The sequence below is a fragment of the Mustelus asterias genome, chromosome 21, assembly GCF_964213995.1.
Source record: "Mustelus asterias chromosome 21, sMusAst1.hap1.1, whole genome shotgun sequence".
NCBI lineage: Eukaryota > Metazoa > Chordata > Chondrichthyes > Carcharhiniformes > Triakidae > Mustelus > Mustelus asterias.
This window is the reverse complement of record NC_135821.1, coordinates 8,745,095-8,762,726: the sequence shown is the minus strand read 5'-3', so window position 1 is coordinate 8,762,726 and position 17,632 is coordinate 8,745,095. Positions and strand designations below refer to the sequence as shown.

General features: G+C 42.2%; 1 protein-coding gene across 2 annotated transcripts in view; it reads left to right on the top strand.

Annotated features, from left to right (window-relative positions):
* The window catches only part of bcat2 (branched chain amino-acid transaminase 2, mitochondrial), a 53,666-nt gene that overhangs the window by 21,701 nt on the left and 14,333 nt on the right, over positions 1-17,632 (top strand). For both annotated transcript variants that reach the window (XM_078237475.1, XM_078237476.1), the window contains exons 2-8: positions 1,000-1,074; positions 3,363-3,563; positions 9,282-9,392; positions 9,953-10,072; positions 11,776-11,939; positions 14,298-14,440; positions 14,833-14,918. In XM_078237475.1, coding sequence (XP_078093601.1) covers positions 1,000-1,074; positions 3,363-3,563; positions 9,282-9,392; positions 9,953-10,072; positions 11,776-11,939; positions 14,298-14,440; positions 14,833-14,918 — 900 coding nt within the window. The remainder of the gene's footprint in view (positions 1-999; positions 1,075-3,362; positions 3,564-9,281; positions 9,393-9,952; positions 10,073-11,775; positions 11,940-14,297; positions 14,441-14,832; positions 14,919-17,632) is intronic.

The window sequence follows — 17,632 nt, the reverse complement described above, 5'->3', positions numbered from 1 at the left end:
TTACCCCTGACATCTCCTCTGTACCTACTCCCCAGCACCTTAAACCTGTGTCCTCTCGTAGCAGCCATTTCAGCCCTGGGAAAAAGCCTCTGAGAATCCACCCGATCTATACGTCTCAACATCTTGTACACCTCTATCAGGTCACCTCTCATCCTTCATCTCTCCAAGGAGAAAGGACCGAGCTCCCTCAACCTATCCTCATAAGGCATGCCAACCAATCCAGGCAACATCCTTGTAAATCTTCTCTGCACCCTTTCAATCATTTCCACATCCCTCCTGTAATGAGGCGACCAGAACTGAGCACAGTACTCCAACTGGGGTCTGACGAGGGTCTTATAAAGCTGCATCATTATCTCCCGACTCCTAAACTCAATCCCTCGATTGATGAAGGCCAGCACACCATACACCTTCTTAACAAACCTCCTCTACTTGCAAGGCCGATTTAAGAGTCCTATGGACCCGGACCCCAAGGTCCTTCTGATCCTCTACGCTGTTAAGAGTCTTACCCTTGATATTATACTTGATAGGGTCTTTTAAGAGACTTCTGGATGAGTACATGGGACTTAATAGGATTGAGGGTTATAGATAAGCCTATATATAAGCCTAGGTAGGTAGGGACATGACCGGCGCAACTTGTGGGCCGAAGGGCCTGTTTGTGCTGTATTATTTCTACGTTCTATATGGTGTATCATTTTGGAGCCCAAAAGACTCGGTAACCCCACCACCCTCTCTACCGCCAGAAATTAGTCACTGGTTGACCATTAGCTTGCAAGCACAGCTTTTGCCGTAGCAAGGTTGACAGCAAATGTTTGAAATAAACAATTCTTGAAAATATTTGTTAATTGGTGATGCTCCTTGAATGATCATGTCTGTCTGTGAGGAATGCCGAAAGACTGTGTGCCTCTGCCTTAAGTGCAGTATTTATCCTGCAACTCTTTGCAGATCCAACTTGTGCAGTAATTTCACCTGATATTAATTTCAGGATTTTCTATTTCACAGCTTTTATCAAGACAGTTGTTCCAGCCCCATGGCTTTTGCAGTGGACCATGGAGATCGGTTAGCACAAAGTTTAAGGTAACCTGGTTGTATATAGTATAGAGCTATGTAATTAATACCTTGCAACACATTGATTCTTACAACATCTCACTTTTAATGCAGTGCAGATATCAGCACTTGAAAGTCTTTTTTAATGATATTTGTTTATGGGAATTGGGTGTCACTGGCAAGGAATTTCCCACAAGATGGTGGTGAGCTGCCTTGAATTCCTGTAGTGCATGTGGTGTAGGTACACCCAGGGTGCTGTTGGAATGAATTAGCAATGATAAAGGAATGGCAGTCGACTGGGCAGGTGGTGCCTTTGTTGATGCTGTTGCCAAAGTCGATGCAAGATGGTCTGACTGGTTTAATTTTTCTTTAATACAACTGCATGCAATTGAATGGCTTGGCAGGCTATTTCGGAGTGCAGTCAAAAGTCAACCACGCTGCTGTGTGTCTAGAATCACATGTGGCTCAGACCTGGCAAGGATGGCAGATTTTCTTTGCTAAAGGACTTTAGTGAATCAGTTGGAATTTATGACAATCCGGTAGTTTCAAGATCATCATTACTGATACTAGTTTTTCATTCCAGACATATGAATTGATTGAATTGCTCGGATTTGAACTCCTGTCTCTGGGAGCACTTTTCTGGGTCTCTACATTACTAGCCTAGTAACATCATCACTATGCTACTGTGACCCTAATTAGGATGCCTTTGCAGGAATATATCTCAATGCCGGAGTTTCCCAATGATTCATGTTTATAATGGCAACATGTGATTGAGCCATACAAAGCAAGATCCCAAGTTGCATACTGACCATAGGGATGTAACAAGATTTACATTCCTGATTGCAATCCAGGGGCTTCTGCTGGAGTGTGCTTTGTTTGTACAGACTCATGTCTGGATGTCCTGGCATCTGTTGTTGAATTGTCTGACAATAGTCACTGTCTTTCCATGATTATGGCTGAATCGCCATTTGGATTAAGTTCCAAAGGGTGGTCTGTGCTCCAAAAAGTCAGTGTCTTTGGCAGAGGAATAAAACGTGGCTGAGATATGAAAAAAGCCTTAGTAACTATAAAGAATATAAATATAAAAAAGTGACCAAAAAATGACAAAGACTAACATAGTGTAAGATAAAAATGTAGATGTAGACACATGAGTAATGGGATGTTTAATGTGGTAGGGTTGTCGAGACGAAGGACAGAATTTAGACCAGAGAACAGCCTTGATCTTACTGAATGACAGAACAGCCTTGAGGGACTGAATGGCCTACACCTATTTCTAATGAAGCATGACATTGAGAGTGAGAAAATAAGCAGTTTGCTTCAGCTTTTACACATTTACACATTTTAGATTTCAGAATTACCAGAGGTGAATGTAGAACAATTAGAGATTATTATTCAGTGGGGATTTACTGTTTATTGTCCTTGGGATATTATGATGAAGAGTCAGCTAGAGTCTAATTGAGAAAGAATGGGACAAAACCCATTTCAATTCTCTGTAAAACCTCTCATTCCCGCCATCAATTTAGGCTTTGCATTATTCCAGTAATTACTTATTTAGTATGGGTCAGGATCCATACAGCATCGCACCAAGACAGAGGAGTTAGCTAATCAAGAGTGAAGAGGCAATATTTGGCTTGATCTTTGCAGGCCTGTAGAGGGAAGGGAAAAGTGAAAGACAAGTTCCACAGTTTTTATATCTGAGGATAGGAAGACTGTTTTGATCTCAAGACAATAGGGTTTCAGGAGAAGGAACAATGTATATAACAGTGTATTTAGGTCTCAAGTGGAATAAAAGGACATTTTAGAAGACGGTGGTCCATTGGCATTAACAAGAAAGGCCGTGCGAGAGAAGGGTGGAGTTGATTGCTTGTCAGACAACAACCACAGCAGCAGGAATAGTTAGTGTTACAAAAGCAGCCCAGGCAGTATCTGTGAAGAGATGGAGTTAAAGACATTTCAGATCATATGTTGACAGTGGAATGTGAGAAAAGATTGGGATAAGTCCCATATCAAAACCCTGTAGAAGTTTATCCAGTATTTCTAGTTTTGCACTATTCGGTAGAGGTAAGCAACCTCCTTACAGTCGCCATGAGGTGGCAATAGCCACGTGTAACCATCTGGACAGTACCTTATTTTTCTCTTTGCAGTGCTGAGAATTACAGTGAAAGGTCATTGACCTGAAACATTAACTCAGTTCTTCTCGCCACAGATACTGTCAGACCTACTGAGTATTTCCAGCCCTGTTTGTTTGATACTTGTCATTATGTCACCCAATTATCTTCAAGAAGACAGGATGTTTACTCTTTCTCCTCCACAAACAGGCTGCTGATTTGCAGATTGAGCTTTCCAAACACCCCAAGGAGAAGCCTGATAGTAGCAAACTGGTATTTGGAAAGTCATTTTCAGATCATATGTTGACAATTGAATGGAATGCAGAGAAAGGGTGGGACAAGCCCCATATCAAACCCCTGCAAAATCTTTCACTTCATCCAGCATCTTCAGTTCTGCACTATTCAATCGAGGTAAGCAATTTCCTTACAGTAACCACAAGATGACCAATTTTAATTTCAGGACAGTATCTATTTATTTTCCCTTGCAGTGCTCAGTTATGAAAAATGCTTCAAACTTTCTGATCTAAACTTCTGCCCTATTTTCCTATTCATTTCTCCCATTCATTTGTCATTCATTTCTTTGTTTTGGAATTTGTTGTTTCATTTTGTCTTTCTAATGCTCTTTTCACAACCTGACTGAGATAGTATTTGTTATGACAAGGCAGTTTTTCATTTCTTTTCAGCTTTTGTTTTTAATAAACGATTAGATCGGTTAACTGCTAAATTGTGAAAGTTCACCTGACACTTGATGCTTTTCTGTTGGCTTCTACTCCATTTTCTGTTTTCTACTTGTTAGAGAGGCTTATCTCTCCAACTTGATGAAGAATTTATATGCAGAACATGAGAGATCTTTTTCTCTTTCAGACACTTGGCTGCTAAATATTTTCAGCCCTTTTTGTCTTTGATCTGCTCTACCTACATTATTGGCCATATGGCCTCAGAATGTAAAATATTGTGTCTCAGCTAGCTTTATGGTTGACGTTACATTTACCATTTGGGGTGGCACAGTGGTTAGCACTGCTGCCTCACAGTGCCAGGGACCCGGGTTCAATTCCTGGCTTGGGTCACTGTCTGTGCGGCATTTGCATGTTCTCCCCGTGTCTGCATGGGTTTCCTCCGGGTGCTCTGGTTTCCTCCCACAGTCTGAAACACGTGTTGGTTAGGTTCATTGACCCGAACAGGCACCGGAGTGTGGCGACTTGGGGAATTTCACAGTAACTTCATTGCAGTGTGAATGTAAGCCTTACTTGTGACTAATAAATAAACTTTAAACCTTTTCTAACCCTCAGGATTGATTTTCAGTAAGTGTCCCCTTCTGCCCCTTTAATCTTAGGATAAATGATGAACTGGATAACTGGTATGGATACATACCTTACACCTTCAATTCACAGCAAGCTCACAATGATATACATGTTATGAATTGATAATATGCTGAACCAATTTCTCACATGAGAATTTCCAATTTCAGCCTGCAATCTTAATGAAACACCTAACAGAGTCCCAAGGGGAAGGGAAATGAGAGAGATCCACCTCTGCATCACCTGCCCTCTCAGCCTCAGAGCAGGAAAAGACGATAGAACATGTGCAGGCAAAGTAACTGTCACCTTGGCTTTTATAATCTTGATGGCCATGAACAATCCACTAGGGAATAGGGGAGAATGTAGGACTCGCTACTACAGGGAGTATTTGGGGTGCATTTAGGGGATGCCAAGGTATAAATGAAGGAGAAGGGAGGGATATGTTAATAACATGGGAGGAGATGCATGTGGAGCACGAATGCCAACACAGACCAGTTGGGCTGAATGGCCTGTTTCTGGCTCTATGTTCTGAGTAGCTATGTAAAAGAGGAAGCAAGAAGTTGACAATATAACTTGAAAAGCAATTCTACTGTCCCTTTTTGATATCTGGATCACTGCTTAATTCTGGCTATAATTTAGAGCAAGAGATGAAAGTATTGGATCAAAAGATGGGGGAGAGATTCAAGGGCTCCAGTAATATAGACTTTGGCCTCCAGTTTCAGCCCGTAGTTTTATTAAACACATAGTAATGTGACTCTCTCTTCCAATAGCCAGCTGAAGTAAATCTAGCAGACAGTGTCATTGCTCCAAAGCAGTTTGAGTTCTGTTAGATTTTCATTTGATTATGGTAAAAGCAAATGCTTTGAATTGTGTTTTAATGAAATTACTAAACAATAATAGTTGAAATAATTGCTACGAGAAACACTCATCCATAATTTTTTGTGTGCAACATAAAGGGCTGTACTTTACAGGACGCTATGGCCCTCGACAGGCAAGCTCAGAAGTTGGTGACGAGCTCACACACCCAAATGACAGCTGCCCCTTAGCAATTTAATGCAGGGAGTTTAAATACTGTAAGGTGAGACTTCCAGTCCTGTTCGGAAGGAATCCCTGCCCTAAAAAGCTGTCAGATTGCGATAGCTCTGTAAACACAACTCATTCAAACAGCAGCAGCACCAGGCAGGAGTAACGGCCACTTCTAGGATTATATTCAGTCCTGACAAAGAGGAGCAAGCAATGCAGATGTTGAAAAACAAAAAGAGTGCTGAGATACTCAGCAGGTCAGGCAGCGTCTATAGAGGGAAACAGAGCTAATGTTTCATGTGAATGAACTTTGAGCAGAACAGATATTGATGAACTGTTCTGATGAAAGTCATCAATCTGAAATATTTACTCTGTATCTCTCCACAGATACTGCCTGACATTTTTTGTTTCCAACAAAGAGGATCCCACTTGAGGTAAGTCCAGTTTATTGTGTGGGCCAGACTGGAAAGGCGGGTGGGAAGCTGAATCGGGGTTGGATGGAGTCAGGAGGGCAGTTTAAAGATGACCTTGTGAGATGGGGGGAGATCCATCGATGCATAGAGGGAACTCTCAGAGGAGATCCCCATTTGTCACGCCCCCTCAACATGATCCTGCACAACTGAAGCTGCTGGGCTTCCCTCATGGTGTGGACCTTCAGCTGCCACCCAACGCCTCCACCCCTTCCCTGCCCCCTTCCACCATGCCTTTTGGAGCTTCTGGACTGTTCCCTCTCCTTGAAACTTGGTTCCCCTAGGGATCTAGTATCCTCTTGATTGCAGGGCCTGAGTGTGACTCTGGGACCTTCAATTCAGTGCTGTTGGAGTTTCTCTTTGGTAAGAGATTAGGCTGGTTGGAGAAGTAGGTCACCCTCCTCCAAGTGGTCTTGTATGGAGACTTCCAGTTTGACCTCCCTCTTGGGGTTTGGACTCCCCTGGGGGCCAATGTCCTGTTTCTTGTGAAATTGTGCTGTTCTGTTCCTGGTATCTTTCCTGTGAAAGTGTATCTGAAAGACCACGTCCAGCTCCTATTGGATAATCCTGATGCTCCTCTCTCTCTCTGGGGTTCCCTTTCTTTATTCTGGTAGGTGGAGTGCTGTTACAGACTCTGATTTGTTATAGTTAATCCTGGAGGGTTTCCCTTGTCTTTAGGTTTATTTATTAGCATCACAAGTAGGCTTACATTAACACTGCAATGAAGTTACTGTGAAAATCCCCTAATCGTCACACTCCGGTGCCTATGGGTACACTGAGGAAGAATTTAGCATGGCCAATTCACCTAACCAGTATCTATTTCGGACAGTGGGAGGAAATTCAGGTCATCACACTACCAGAAGGATGTGGAGGCTTTGTAGAGCATACAGAAAAGATTTACCAGGATGTTACCTGGTATGGAGGGCATTAGCTATGTGGAGAGGTTGGAGAAACTTGGTTTGTTCTCATTGGAGCGACGGAGGTTGAGGGGTGACCTGATAGAAGTCTACAAGATTATGAGGGGCATGGACAGAGTGGATAGCCAGAAGCTTTTTCCCAGGGTGGATGAGTCAAATGCTAGGGGGCATAGGTTTAAGGTGTGAGGGGCAAGATTTAAAGGAGATGTACAAGGCAAGTTTTTTACACAGAGGGTGGTGGGTGCCTGGGACTCGCTGCCAGGGGAGGTAGTGGAAGCAATCACAATAGTGACTTTTAAGGTGCGTCTTGACAAGTACATGAATAGGAAGGGAATAGACAGATATGATCACTGGGAGGGTAGGGAGTTTTAGATAAGACGGGCAGCATGATTGGTGCAGGCTTGGAGGGCCGAAGGGCCTGTTCCTGTGCTGTAATTTTCTTTGTTCTTTGAAACTGGAGCACCCGGAGGAAACCCACACAGACACGGGGGGAACGTGCAAACTCCACACAGCCAATGATCCAAGCCGGGAATTTAACCCAGGTCCCTGACGCTGTGAGGCAGCAGTGCTAACCACTGTGCTGCCCCACAGTGGCACAGTCTTGTTGGGAGGAGGAGGGTATATCTCTTCCCGAGTGCCCTATGGATGGGTGTCTTGATAATTCTTCTTCTCCTTGATGGTGGGGTTTCCTGGGTGGAAAATGGTTTTACGTTTTCTGGGAATGGGAAGTCTGATTGGTGCCTCTGATATGGCTGGAGAGGAGGGAGGTTTATTTGTGTTGCGAATGTAGGTGAGATGTACGAATCCTTGGCTTACTGGTTCCTGTAAATGAGAGTGTATGCTGTCACACCACATCCTATATCATTGGCAGTATCCTGATGTTCTCCTTTTTCTGAGTTATCCTTTTACTGCTCACAAGTGCTGGAATGTTGAGTTAGGCCCCGATTGGTTGCACATTACCCTATAAGGGATCCTGTATATTGTGTAGCTCTGTCCCTATGAACCTGTAAAAGAGGGTGTGCACCAGGGGGCCATGTGTTCATGATTGTGTCCTGTTCTCCTGAGATCTCCCATTCTCTCTGGCATCCTTTCTTTATCTGTATGGGGGGGGGAAGTGCTGGCTGCAGCATTTGCAATGATTGATCATTTGAATCATTTGTATGAGTATTCACTGGTCTTTTCTGTATGTTTATGTGGAATAATGATCACTCTGTACTCTACTAGATTTGGGGGATTTGTTGAATTTCAATCAAAACATTCTTTTAAAAAAAGTGAGCTGATGCATTTTGGGGGCACTAACAAGGCAAGGGAATGAATGGTAGGACACTAGGAACTTCAGAAGACCAGAGGGAACTTGGGGTGCATGTCCAAAGGTTCCTGAAAGCGGCAGGACAGGTTAAAAGGGTTGTTAAGAAGGCATATGGGGTTCTTGCCTTTTTTAGCTGAGGCATGGAAGCCGGGAGGTTATGGTGTAACTATATAAAAAGCTTGTTGGGCCACAGCAAGAGTGCTATGGACAGTTCTGGTTGCACACGATAGGAAGGATGTGATTGCAATAGAAAGGGTGCAGAGGAGATTCACCAGGGTGTTGCCTGGGCTGGAGCAATTTAGCAATGAAGAGAGGCTGGATAGACTGGGGTTGTTTTCCTTCGAGCAGAGAAGGCTGAGGGGGGGGGGGACATGATTGAGGTGTACAAAACTATGAGGGACGTAGATAGAGTAGATAGCAAGAAACTTTTCCCCTTGTTAGAGAGGCCAATAACCAGGAGGCATAGATTTATGATCAGAGACAGAAGATTTAGAGAGGATTTGAGGAAAAACCCAGAGGATGGTGGGAATCTGGAACTCACTGCCTGAAAGGGTGGTAGAGGCGGGAACCCTCACAACATTTAAGAAGCATTTAGATGAGCACTTGAAATGCCACAGCACACACGGCTACAGAGCTGGAAAATGGGATTAGAATAGGTGCTTGATGGCCGGTGCAGACATGATGGACTGGCAGGCCTCTTTCTGTGCTGTAAAGCTCAATGACTTTATTGGTAACACCTCCCTTAAGCTTTTAACATTCATTCCAATTGGTGCCATGATTGTGGAGGGAGTTAAAAAAATAAATGAACTGATTGGGGTTAGTTCGTGATTCAGAGCAACACCAACAGCGCGGGTTCAATTCCCATATGAACTGAGGTTCTCAACCTTGCCTCTTGCCTGAGGTGTGGTGATCCTCAGGTTAAATCATCACTAGTCAGCTGTGCCCCTCAAAGGGGAGAGCAACCTATGGTCGTCTGGGACTATGGGGACTTTACTGTACCTAATTAAGTAAAGTTTACTAATGCTGTTGGGTGTTACATTTGACGTTAATGGCGCATTGTACTACGATTTGAAGTCGGGGTTTTTAATTTCTCTGCTCTGTTTGGTCAAAAGCTATTTGAAGGTATGAAGGCTTTCCGAGGTGTGGACAACAAGATTCGCATGTTCCGACCTGATTTAAACATGGAGCGGATGCATCGATCAGCACTCCGAGCATGTCTGCCAGTACGTAAGACACAGGACATTGGAAAAACTCCACACTGATTGCATAAGAATGAAAAAGAAAGATGTACATTTATTTGGTGCCTTGTATCTCAGAAGAACATCTCAAAGTTCTCTTATACAATGCATTGTTGAAATGCAGTGAGTGTTATGTTGCCAAACATGGCTGCCAATTTTGCACCATTCAGGTTCCACTCTAGGACTTGCACAATTAAATATAGTTCTGAAAGAGTGCTATATTGTCAGAAATGTTACCATTTAAGTGCAATATTGAACTAACCTCCCAGATCAATCCAATAGGTACAAAGAAAAGTTTCCATTTACACTAAAGTAATATATTTTAATTCTAATCTCAGAAAAAACCTACAAGCATGGTATTCCCATATCCAGCAGCATCCATCCTTGTGGCCTATCTTTATCAGACTGCAGATTTGGTGCAATGATCTATTGTTATTGTACAAGATGTTTCAAATGATCCTCTGTGTAATAATGCCCTTTAGACTGTATGGGTTCTGTATTATCAGAGTTTCTGAAGAATGCTAACTGTTTATCTATACTTTTAGGACTTTGACAAAAAAGAGCTGATGGAATGCATTCGGAAACTTATCGAAGTTGACAGAGAATGGGTCCCATATTCTGATGCAGCAAGTCTGTACATCCGGCCCACTTTCATTGGAATGGAGGTATAAAATCCTTGTTTCTCCGATTATGTTCCGGTTTATGTCCAGATTATTGTTATGGAGGCTTGCTTTAACAGATTCACAAGTCAATGTTGTGTTTAATCATGTATACATTGAAGGATAAATCTGTACTTGAATGGGTGTAAATTGAGTCAGTTGCTGAAAATAAGCACGCAGGTACAGCAGGCAGTAAAGAAGGCAAATGGTATGTTGGCCTTCGTAGCGAGAGGATTTGAGTATAGGGATAGGGATGTTTTACTGCAATTGGACAGGGCGTTGGTGAGGCCACACCTGGAGTATTGTGTGCAGTTTTGGTGTCCTTATCTGAGGAATAGAGGGAGCACAGCGAAGGTTTACCAGACTGATTCCTGGGATAGCAGGTCTGTCATATGAGGAGAGACTTCGTCGTTTAGGATTATATTCACTGGAGTTTAGAAGAGTGAGAGGTGATCTCGTTGAAACTTATAAAATTCTAACAGGGTTAGACAGGGCAGATTCAGAAAGAATGTTCTCAATGGTGGGGGAGTCCAGAACTAGGGGTCATAGTTTGAGAATAAGGGGTAAACCTTTTAGAACTGAGGTGAGGAGAAATTTCTTCACCCAGAGGGTGCTGAATGTGTGCAATTCAGTACCACAGAAAGAGGTTGAGGCCAAAATGTTGTGTGATTTCAAGAAGAAATTAGATATAGCTCTTGGGACTAAAGGGATCAAGGGATATGGAGGGGAAAGGGGAAATCAGGATTTTGAATTTGGTGATCAGCCACAATCAAAATGAATGGCTGAGCAGGCTTGAAGGGCCGAATGGCCTACTCCTGCTTCTAGTTTCTGTTTCTACAGAAACAGGTTACTGGCAATTGATTGTCATTTGGGTACCTGTGTCACATGGTCTTCATCCAGGGAGTTAGAATTACAGAAATTTCAATACAGACAGAAGTAATTTGTCCTATTGTTCTTGTGACAGTGCTGTCTTCACAATAGCGCTACCAGCTTTAACCTCAATTCACTGTACACTGAATAATTTTATACTTCATTTCTTCCCAACTTTAAAGGATTCCTTAAAACCAATCTTTTTGAGCAGGCTTTCAGTACGTTGCCCAAATTCTTCCACACTCACTCGCTGCTTTCTATGTGAAACACCTGGGGACACTTTATTAGGTAAAACGCAGTTTACAAATCCAAACTAATACTTGCCCACACAACAAAAACAGAAAATGCTGGAAAATCTCAACAAGTCTGACAGCATCTGTGGAGAGAGAATAGAGCCAACATTTCGAGACTAGATGACCCTTCGTCAGACCACTTGCCCAGTTCACTTTTAATTGTTTTATTGACTCCGCTTCAGTAGCTGGTTGTAGTAATATACTCCAATGTGTTAAAATAATTTCCTCTGACCCTATCGTTTGTGCTTTTAGTACTAACCCCAATTTGTATTTCCATGTCCCTGATTTGCTCACCAGTACTATATGTAATCACATGCATGAACTTTCTCATTCTTAACCTTCTCTGCTACATAAATAGTTAGCTCAATTTTGAAATCCCTGCCTAATTTTCAGCCCTGATATTGTGCTCGTGCATCTGGTCAGCAAGTTATTTTGCTCTCCATTTGTAAGGAGAGTTTAAGGCAAGCAGTTCGCATTAAACGTTTGACAAGAGGCTGCAGGGAGTGGAGCATGCTTTCACATTACCACATATATACTTTTTCCCAGCCTTCCCTCGGAGTGTCTCGAGCTGATCATGCCCTACTCTTTGTTATCATTGGACCTGTTGGACCCTACTTTGCCACAGGAAGTTTCAACCCGGTCTCATTGCTTGCTGATCCCAAGTTCGTTCGTGCTTGGAAAGGCGGTGTGGGTGACTGCAAAATGGGAGGGTAAGTGATGTTAAAAAGAAAACATTCAAATGTAATTTTAAAAAAATGTTTCTGAATGCACAATGGAGAGAGCTTCATGAAGTTACATGGTCTAGCAGGTAAGATGCACGTAGTGTGATCTGGGCCTTATATTCCAACAGCTTCTGTGATTGATTTCCAGTCTGTGCTCCAGTCAACATCAGAGACCCTGGGCTAGGGAAGGTAAAATGGCTCCCACTGCTGACTACTATCCTGATCTCACTGGATGGTACAATATGTGGCATCAGGTGAGCATTGGATTTGGTGGCCTAATGCATTTCTGTAAACAACTTGCCAGTACTTCTTCTCTAAGGATTTATTTGGAGAATGGCCATTTGGGACCAGTGTCATAGCTTAGGACATATTGGTGTCAACAGGAGAGGAGTTTCTTAGAGTTAGCTTTATTTGTGAAATCCAGTCACCAACCCAATAACTAAACTTATAATCCTGAAACCTGACCCATCAAATGTTTCTCTCTGATCTGTTATCCAGTGCTTGCGTGTAGGTTCAAGATGGAAGATTTGTGATGGAGCTGGATTCCTCCTGCAGTGAGGATTGTGCCACAGCAGTCAGAGAGGAGGAAGTAGTACAAGATATTGAGAAAATTACAATACAATCAAGCAGAGTCAACATGGTTTTATGAAAGGGAAATCATTTGAAAAATGTATTTGAGGGTGTAAAAGGCAGGATGGATATAGGGGAACCAGTAGATATAGTGTATTTGAATTTCCAAAAGGAATACAAGAATACGAGAAATCAGAGTAGGAGTAGATCATGCGGCCCATTGAGCCTGCTCACCATCCAATACAATGATGGCTAATCTTGAACTTCAGCTCCACTTCCCTGCTTGCTCTCCACATCTCTAAATTTCCTGAGAGACCAGAAATTTATCTATCGCAGCCTTAAATATGTTCAATAATGGAGCATTCACTACCCTATGGGGTTGAGAATGCCAAAGATTCACAAACTTTTGAGTGAAGAAATTCATCTCAATCCTAAATGATCAGGCCCTTATCCTGAGATTGTGCCCTTGTGTTTTAGATTCCCCGACCAGTCTGCAATCTCTCAGCTTCTATCTTATCAAGTCCCTTCAGGATCTTGTATATTTCAAATAAATCGTTATGGTGCTCCATATAAGTTATTACACAAGATAAGAGCTCATATTGTTGAAGGCAATATATTAACATGGATAGAGAATTGAATAACTGATAAGACACAGAATCTGGATAATATTCGGGTTGACAAACTGTAACTAGTGGAGAGCCATTGAGATCACTGCTGGGGTCTCAACTATTTACAATCTATGTTAGTGCAGGTTAGGTAGATTGGCCATGCTAAATTGTCCCTTAGTATCAGGGAGATTAGCAGGGTAAATGTGTGGGATTGCAGGGGTGGGACCTGGGTGGGATTGATTTCGGTGCAGGCTTGATGGGCCGAATGGCTTCTTTCTGCACTGTAGGGATTTTGTGAGAGGAATAGAAAAGCAGAATATAATTTAATTGGAGAGAGACTACAGAATGCTGTGGCAAAGAAGGATCTGGGTACCCTTGTACATGAATCACAAGATGCAGAAATGGAATGTTGGCCTTTATTGTGAGGGGGATGGAATAGAAAAATTGGGAAGTCTTGAACATCTGTACAATGCATTGGTGAGACAACATCCAGCGTAGTGTGTACAGTTTTGGTCTCCTTATTTAAGGAGAGGTATACTTGTATTGAAGGCAGTTCAGAAAAGATTCATTAGGTTGATTCCTGGAAAGAAGGTGTTGTATAATGAAGAAAGATTGGGCTTGTACTCATTAGAGTTTAAAAGAATGAGAGATGTTCTTATTGAAAATGAAGATTCTGATGGACTTCCCAGGGTTTGTGATGAGACAATGTTTATCCTCATGGCGGTTCTCTTCCCCGTATGGCAATGGAAACTGGGCATTGAATATATTCAAAGCTGAGCTGTACATTTTTATGTACAAGGGACACCAGGGTTATGGGACCAAGCAGGAAAGTGGAGGCTAGGCCTTATTCAGACCTCTCGTGATCTTATTGAATGGTGGAGCAAGCTCAAAAAGTCAAATGGCTTACCCCTCCTATTTCTCATGTTCAGGAATAAGTACTTAATCCATTCATGTCATTTAAGTTTCAATTTATTCTGATTTTTTAAGATTGCTGTATAACGTCCAGTTGCTGTTGTTTGTGGTGTGATATTTTAATGTGAATTAAACAACCTATTGAACAATCTATTCTCAATCACCATGCATTTCATGCGCTTAACATTTTGCATCATTTCCTCACTTAAAGGTGTAATATCTGACAGAATTTTCTTCTCATTTCCTCATTACCTAGAAATTATGGTCCCACGATTTATGTTCAGAATGAGGCTCAGAAACAAGGCTGTCAGCAGGTTCTATGGCTCTACGGAGAGCAACATGAGATCACTGAAGTAGGAACCATGAACATCTTTATTTATTGGAAGAACGAGCAAGGCGGTACGTGAATCAGCAACTCCAGTTCCACACCCAACTTGCAGGCCTTAAGTTTATTATCTTGTCCTATTCTATTAGCACTAAATTTTCAGACATCTGAAAACCCAAGTTTGGTATTGTCAAATAACAGTTTCTGACTCTCTTCAATTTGTCTTACTTTTCCAGCTTTTTAATTGTCCTGTATAATGGGTCCTGGCTCTTCTCCTGTTTTTCTCAATAATAAACAGGTTACAGATTTTAGCTGTCTGTCAGCCAATGAAAGCCTCCTAGTTTCAAATCTCCATTGAATATGATGGTGAAAGCACTCTCGCCATTAATCACAATTGTTGTTGAATTGATTTGGGTCAGTATTTGAATTTTGTTGCTTTTAAAGAATTCTATATTTCCTTCTTCAGAGATGGAGTTGCTGACTCCTGCACTGGATGGTACAATCCTTCCGGGAGTCACAAGGCAGAGCTTGCTGGACCTGGCTCGACAGTGGGTAAGTTTGTATTGTGGTAACCAATCTTTATGCGATGTTTCTTTACTAGGAATACATGATGCACTTTGGAGGAGACGTTGGTGTAGTGATAATATCACTGGATTAGTAATCCTGACTATAAAAAAAGAAGTGCTGGAAAATCTCTGCAGGTCTGGCGGCAATTCTAATATGCCTCTTCTTCAGACCTAAAAGTTCTCTCCACGCCTACTGAGTTTTTCCAGAAATTTCTATTTTGTTCAGATCTTTAGCATCCACTGTATTTTGCTTTTATTTATGATGATGCTGACTAATGCTTACAAAGAACAAAGAAAAGTGTGGCACAGGAACAGGCCCTTCAGCCCTCCAAGCTTGTGCCAATCATGATGCCCTAACTAAACTAAAGAAAAACCTGCCCTTATTCGGTTGTATCCCTCTATTCCCTCCCTATTTATGTACCCATCCAGACACCTCTTAAATGTTGCTGACGTCTCTGTTTCCACCACCACCTCTGGCAGCGCGTTCCAGGCACCTCCCACTCTCTGCATGAAAAGCTCACCCCGCACATCTCTCTTAAACTTTCCCCCTCTTACCTGTGTCCCCTCGTAATTGACACTTCCACCCTAGGATTAAGCCTCTGACTATCCACCCTGTCTAATTTTGTAGACCTCTATCAGATCTCCCCTCAGCCTCCGTCTTTCCAGTGAAAACAATCCTAGTTTATTCAGCCTCTCCTCATAGCCAACACCCTCGTGACCAGGCAACATCCTGGTGAACCTTCTTTGCACTCTCTCCAAAGCTTCCACATCCTTCTGGTAGTGTGGTGACCAGAACTGCATGCAATATTCCAAATGTGGCCTAACCAAGGTTTTATATAGCTGCAACATGATTTCCCAACTCCTGTACTCAGTGCCACAGCTGATGAAGGCAAGCATGCCATATGCCCTCTTAATCACCTTGGACACCTGTGTGGCCACTTTTAAAGAAGTGTGGACCTGCACGCTCAGGTCCCTCTGCATGTTAATGTTCCTAAAGGCTCTGCCATTTACAGTATAATTCACACCTATTTGATCCTCCAAAATGCTTTACCTCACATTTGTCCAGATTAAACACCATTTGCCATTTCTGTGCCCAAGTCTCCAATCTATCTATATCCTGTTGTATTTTCTGTCAATCCCGGCACTATCAGCAACTCCACCAATCTCCGTGTCACCCGCAAATTTACTAATCAAACCACCCATATTTTCCTCCAGATCATTTATATATACAACAAACAACAGAGGTCCCAGCACTGATCCCTGCGGAACACCACTAGCTACAGATCTCCATTCTGAAAAACACCCTTCCACCGCTACTCTCTGTCTTCTATAACCAAGTTAGTTTGTATCCATCTAGCCAGTTCACTGCGAATCCGATTTGATTTTAGTTTTTGTACCAGTCTGCCATGTTTGGCCATGCTAAACCCTGTGTCCCCAAACAGACACCGGAGTGTGTTAACTAGGGGATTTTCACAGTAACTTTATTGCAGTGTGAATGTAAGCCTACATGTGACTAATAAATGAATAAAATAAAGTGGGACCTTGTCAAACGCCTTACTAAAGTCCATATAAATTGCATCCACAGCCCTTCCCATATCAATTATCTTTGTCACCTCTTCAAATAACTCAATCAAGTTGGTGAGACATAACCTTTCCTGTACAAAACCATGCTGCCTGTCACTAACTAGTCCATTTTCTTCCAAATGTGCATATATCCTGTCCCTCAGTATCTTCTCCAAAAGCTTCCCCACCAATGATGTCAGGCTCACTGGCCTATAATTTCCTGGATTATCCCTGCTTCCTTTCTTACAATAAGGGAACAACACTGGCAATTCTCCAGTCATCTGGAACCTTGCCTGTGGTCAAAGACACGTATGTGCAAATCCCATCATGGAAGCTGGTGGTATTTAAATTCAATTAATAAATCTGGAGTTGAAAGCTAATTGCAATAATTGTGACATGAACTATCACTTTTATAAAAACCCATCTGGTTCACTGTCACTGGGTCAAAGTCCCTTCCTGTCAGCATTGTGGGTGTACCTACACCACATGGACTGCAGCACTTCAAGAAGGCAGCTCACCACCATCTCAAGGGCAATTAGGGATGGCCGATAAACGCTGGTCTAGCCAGTGATGCCCACATCTTATGAAAGAATAAAAAAAAGACAACAGTTGAATAGAGTTCCCAGCAAAATATCAGTAGAAACAGTAGCTACAACACTAGATTCTTGGTAGGAATACAGTATTGATGATTCTGTGAGTAGTGTTTCAGATCTGTCTTGGGTTCTGCATCACAAGTCACTCCTTATGTGAACCTTGTATCCTGTACTGCCCAATATCTAGTTAAACATTAGTGTGATTCTGGGCATTAACAGTAAGAACTCTTGTGGGTACAAATACCATAATCCCATGTCTGCCTTTATATGTGTTTCTCCTCATCTCGGAAGGCAAACTGAAAAACATTTTAGTGAGGCATGGCCAATTGTAAACAAACTGATTTACTTCATGATATAGGAGTGAAGAGTATACAGTTTGACAGCAAAACCTACCTACTATCAGCATTGTAATAACTAACTCGACAGGTCAGCATTATTGAACTAACTGGCACTGTTTAGGTAAACAAGATGTTTCTGCCTCTTTATTGTTCCAAATTCAAAACTGATGCACTTTTTTTGGCAAGAGAGGAAGCCTATGTTTTTT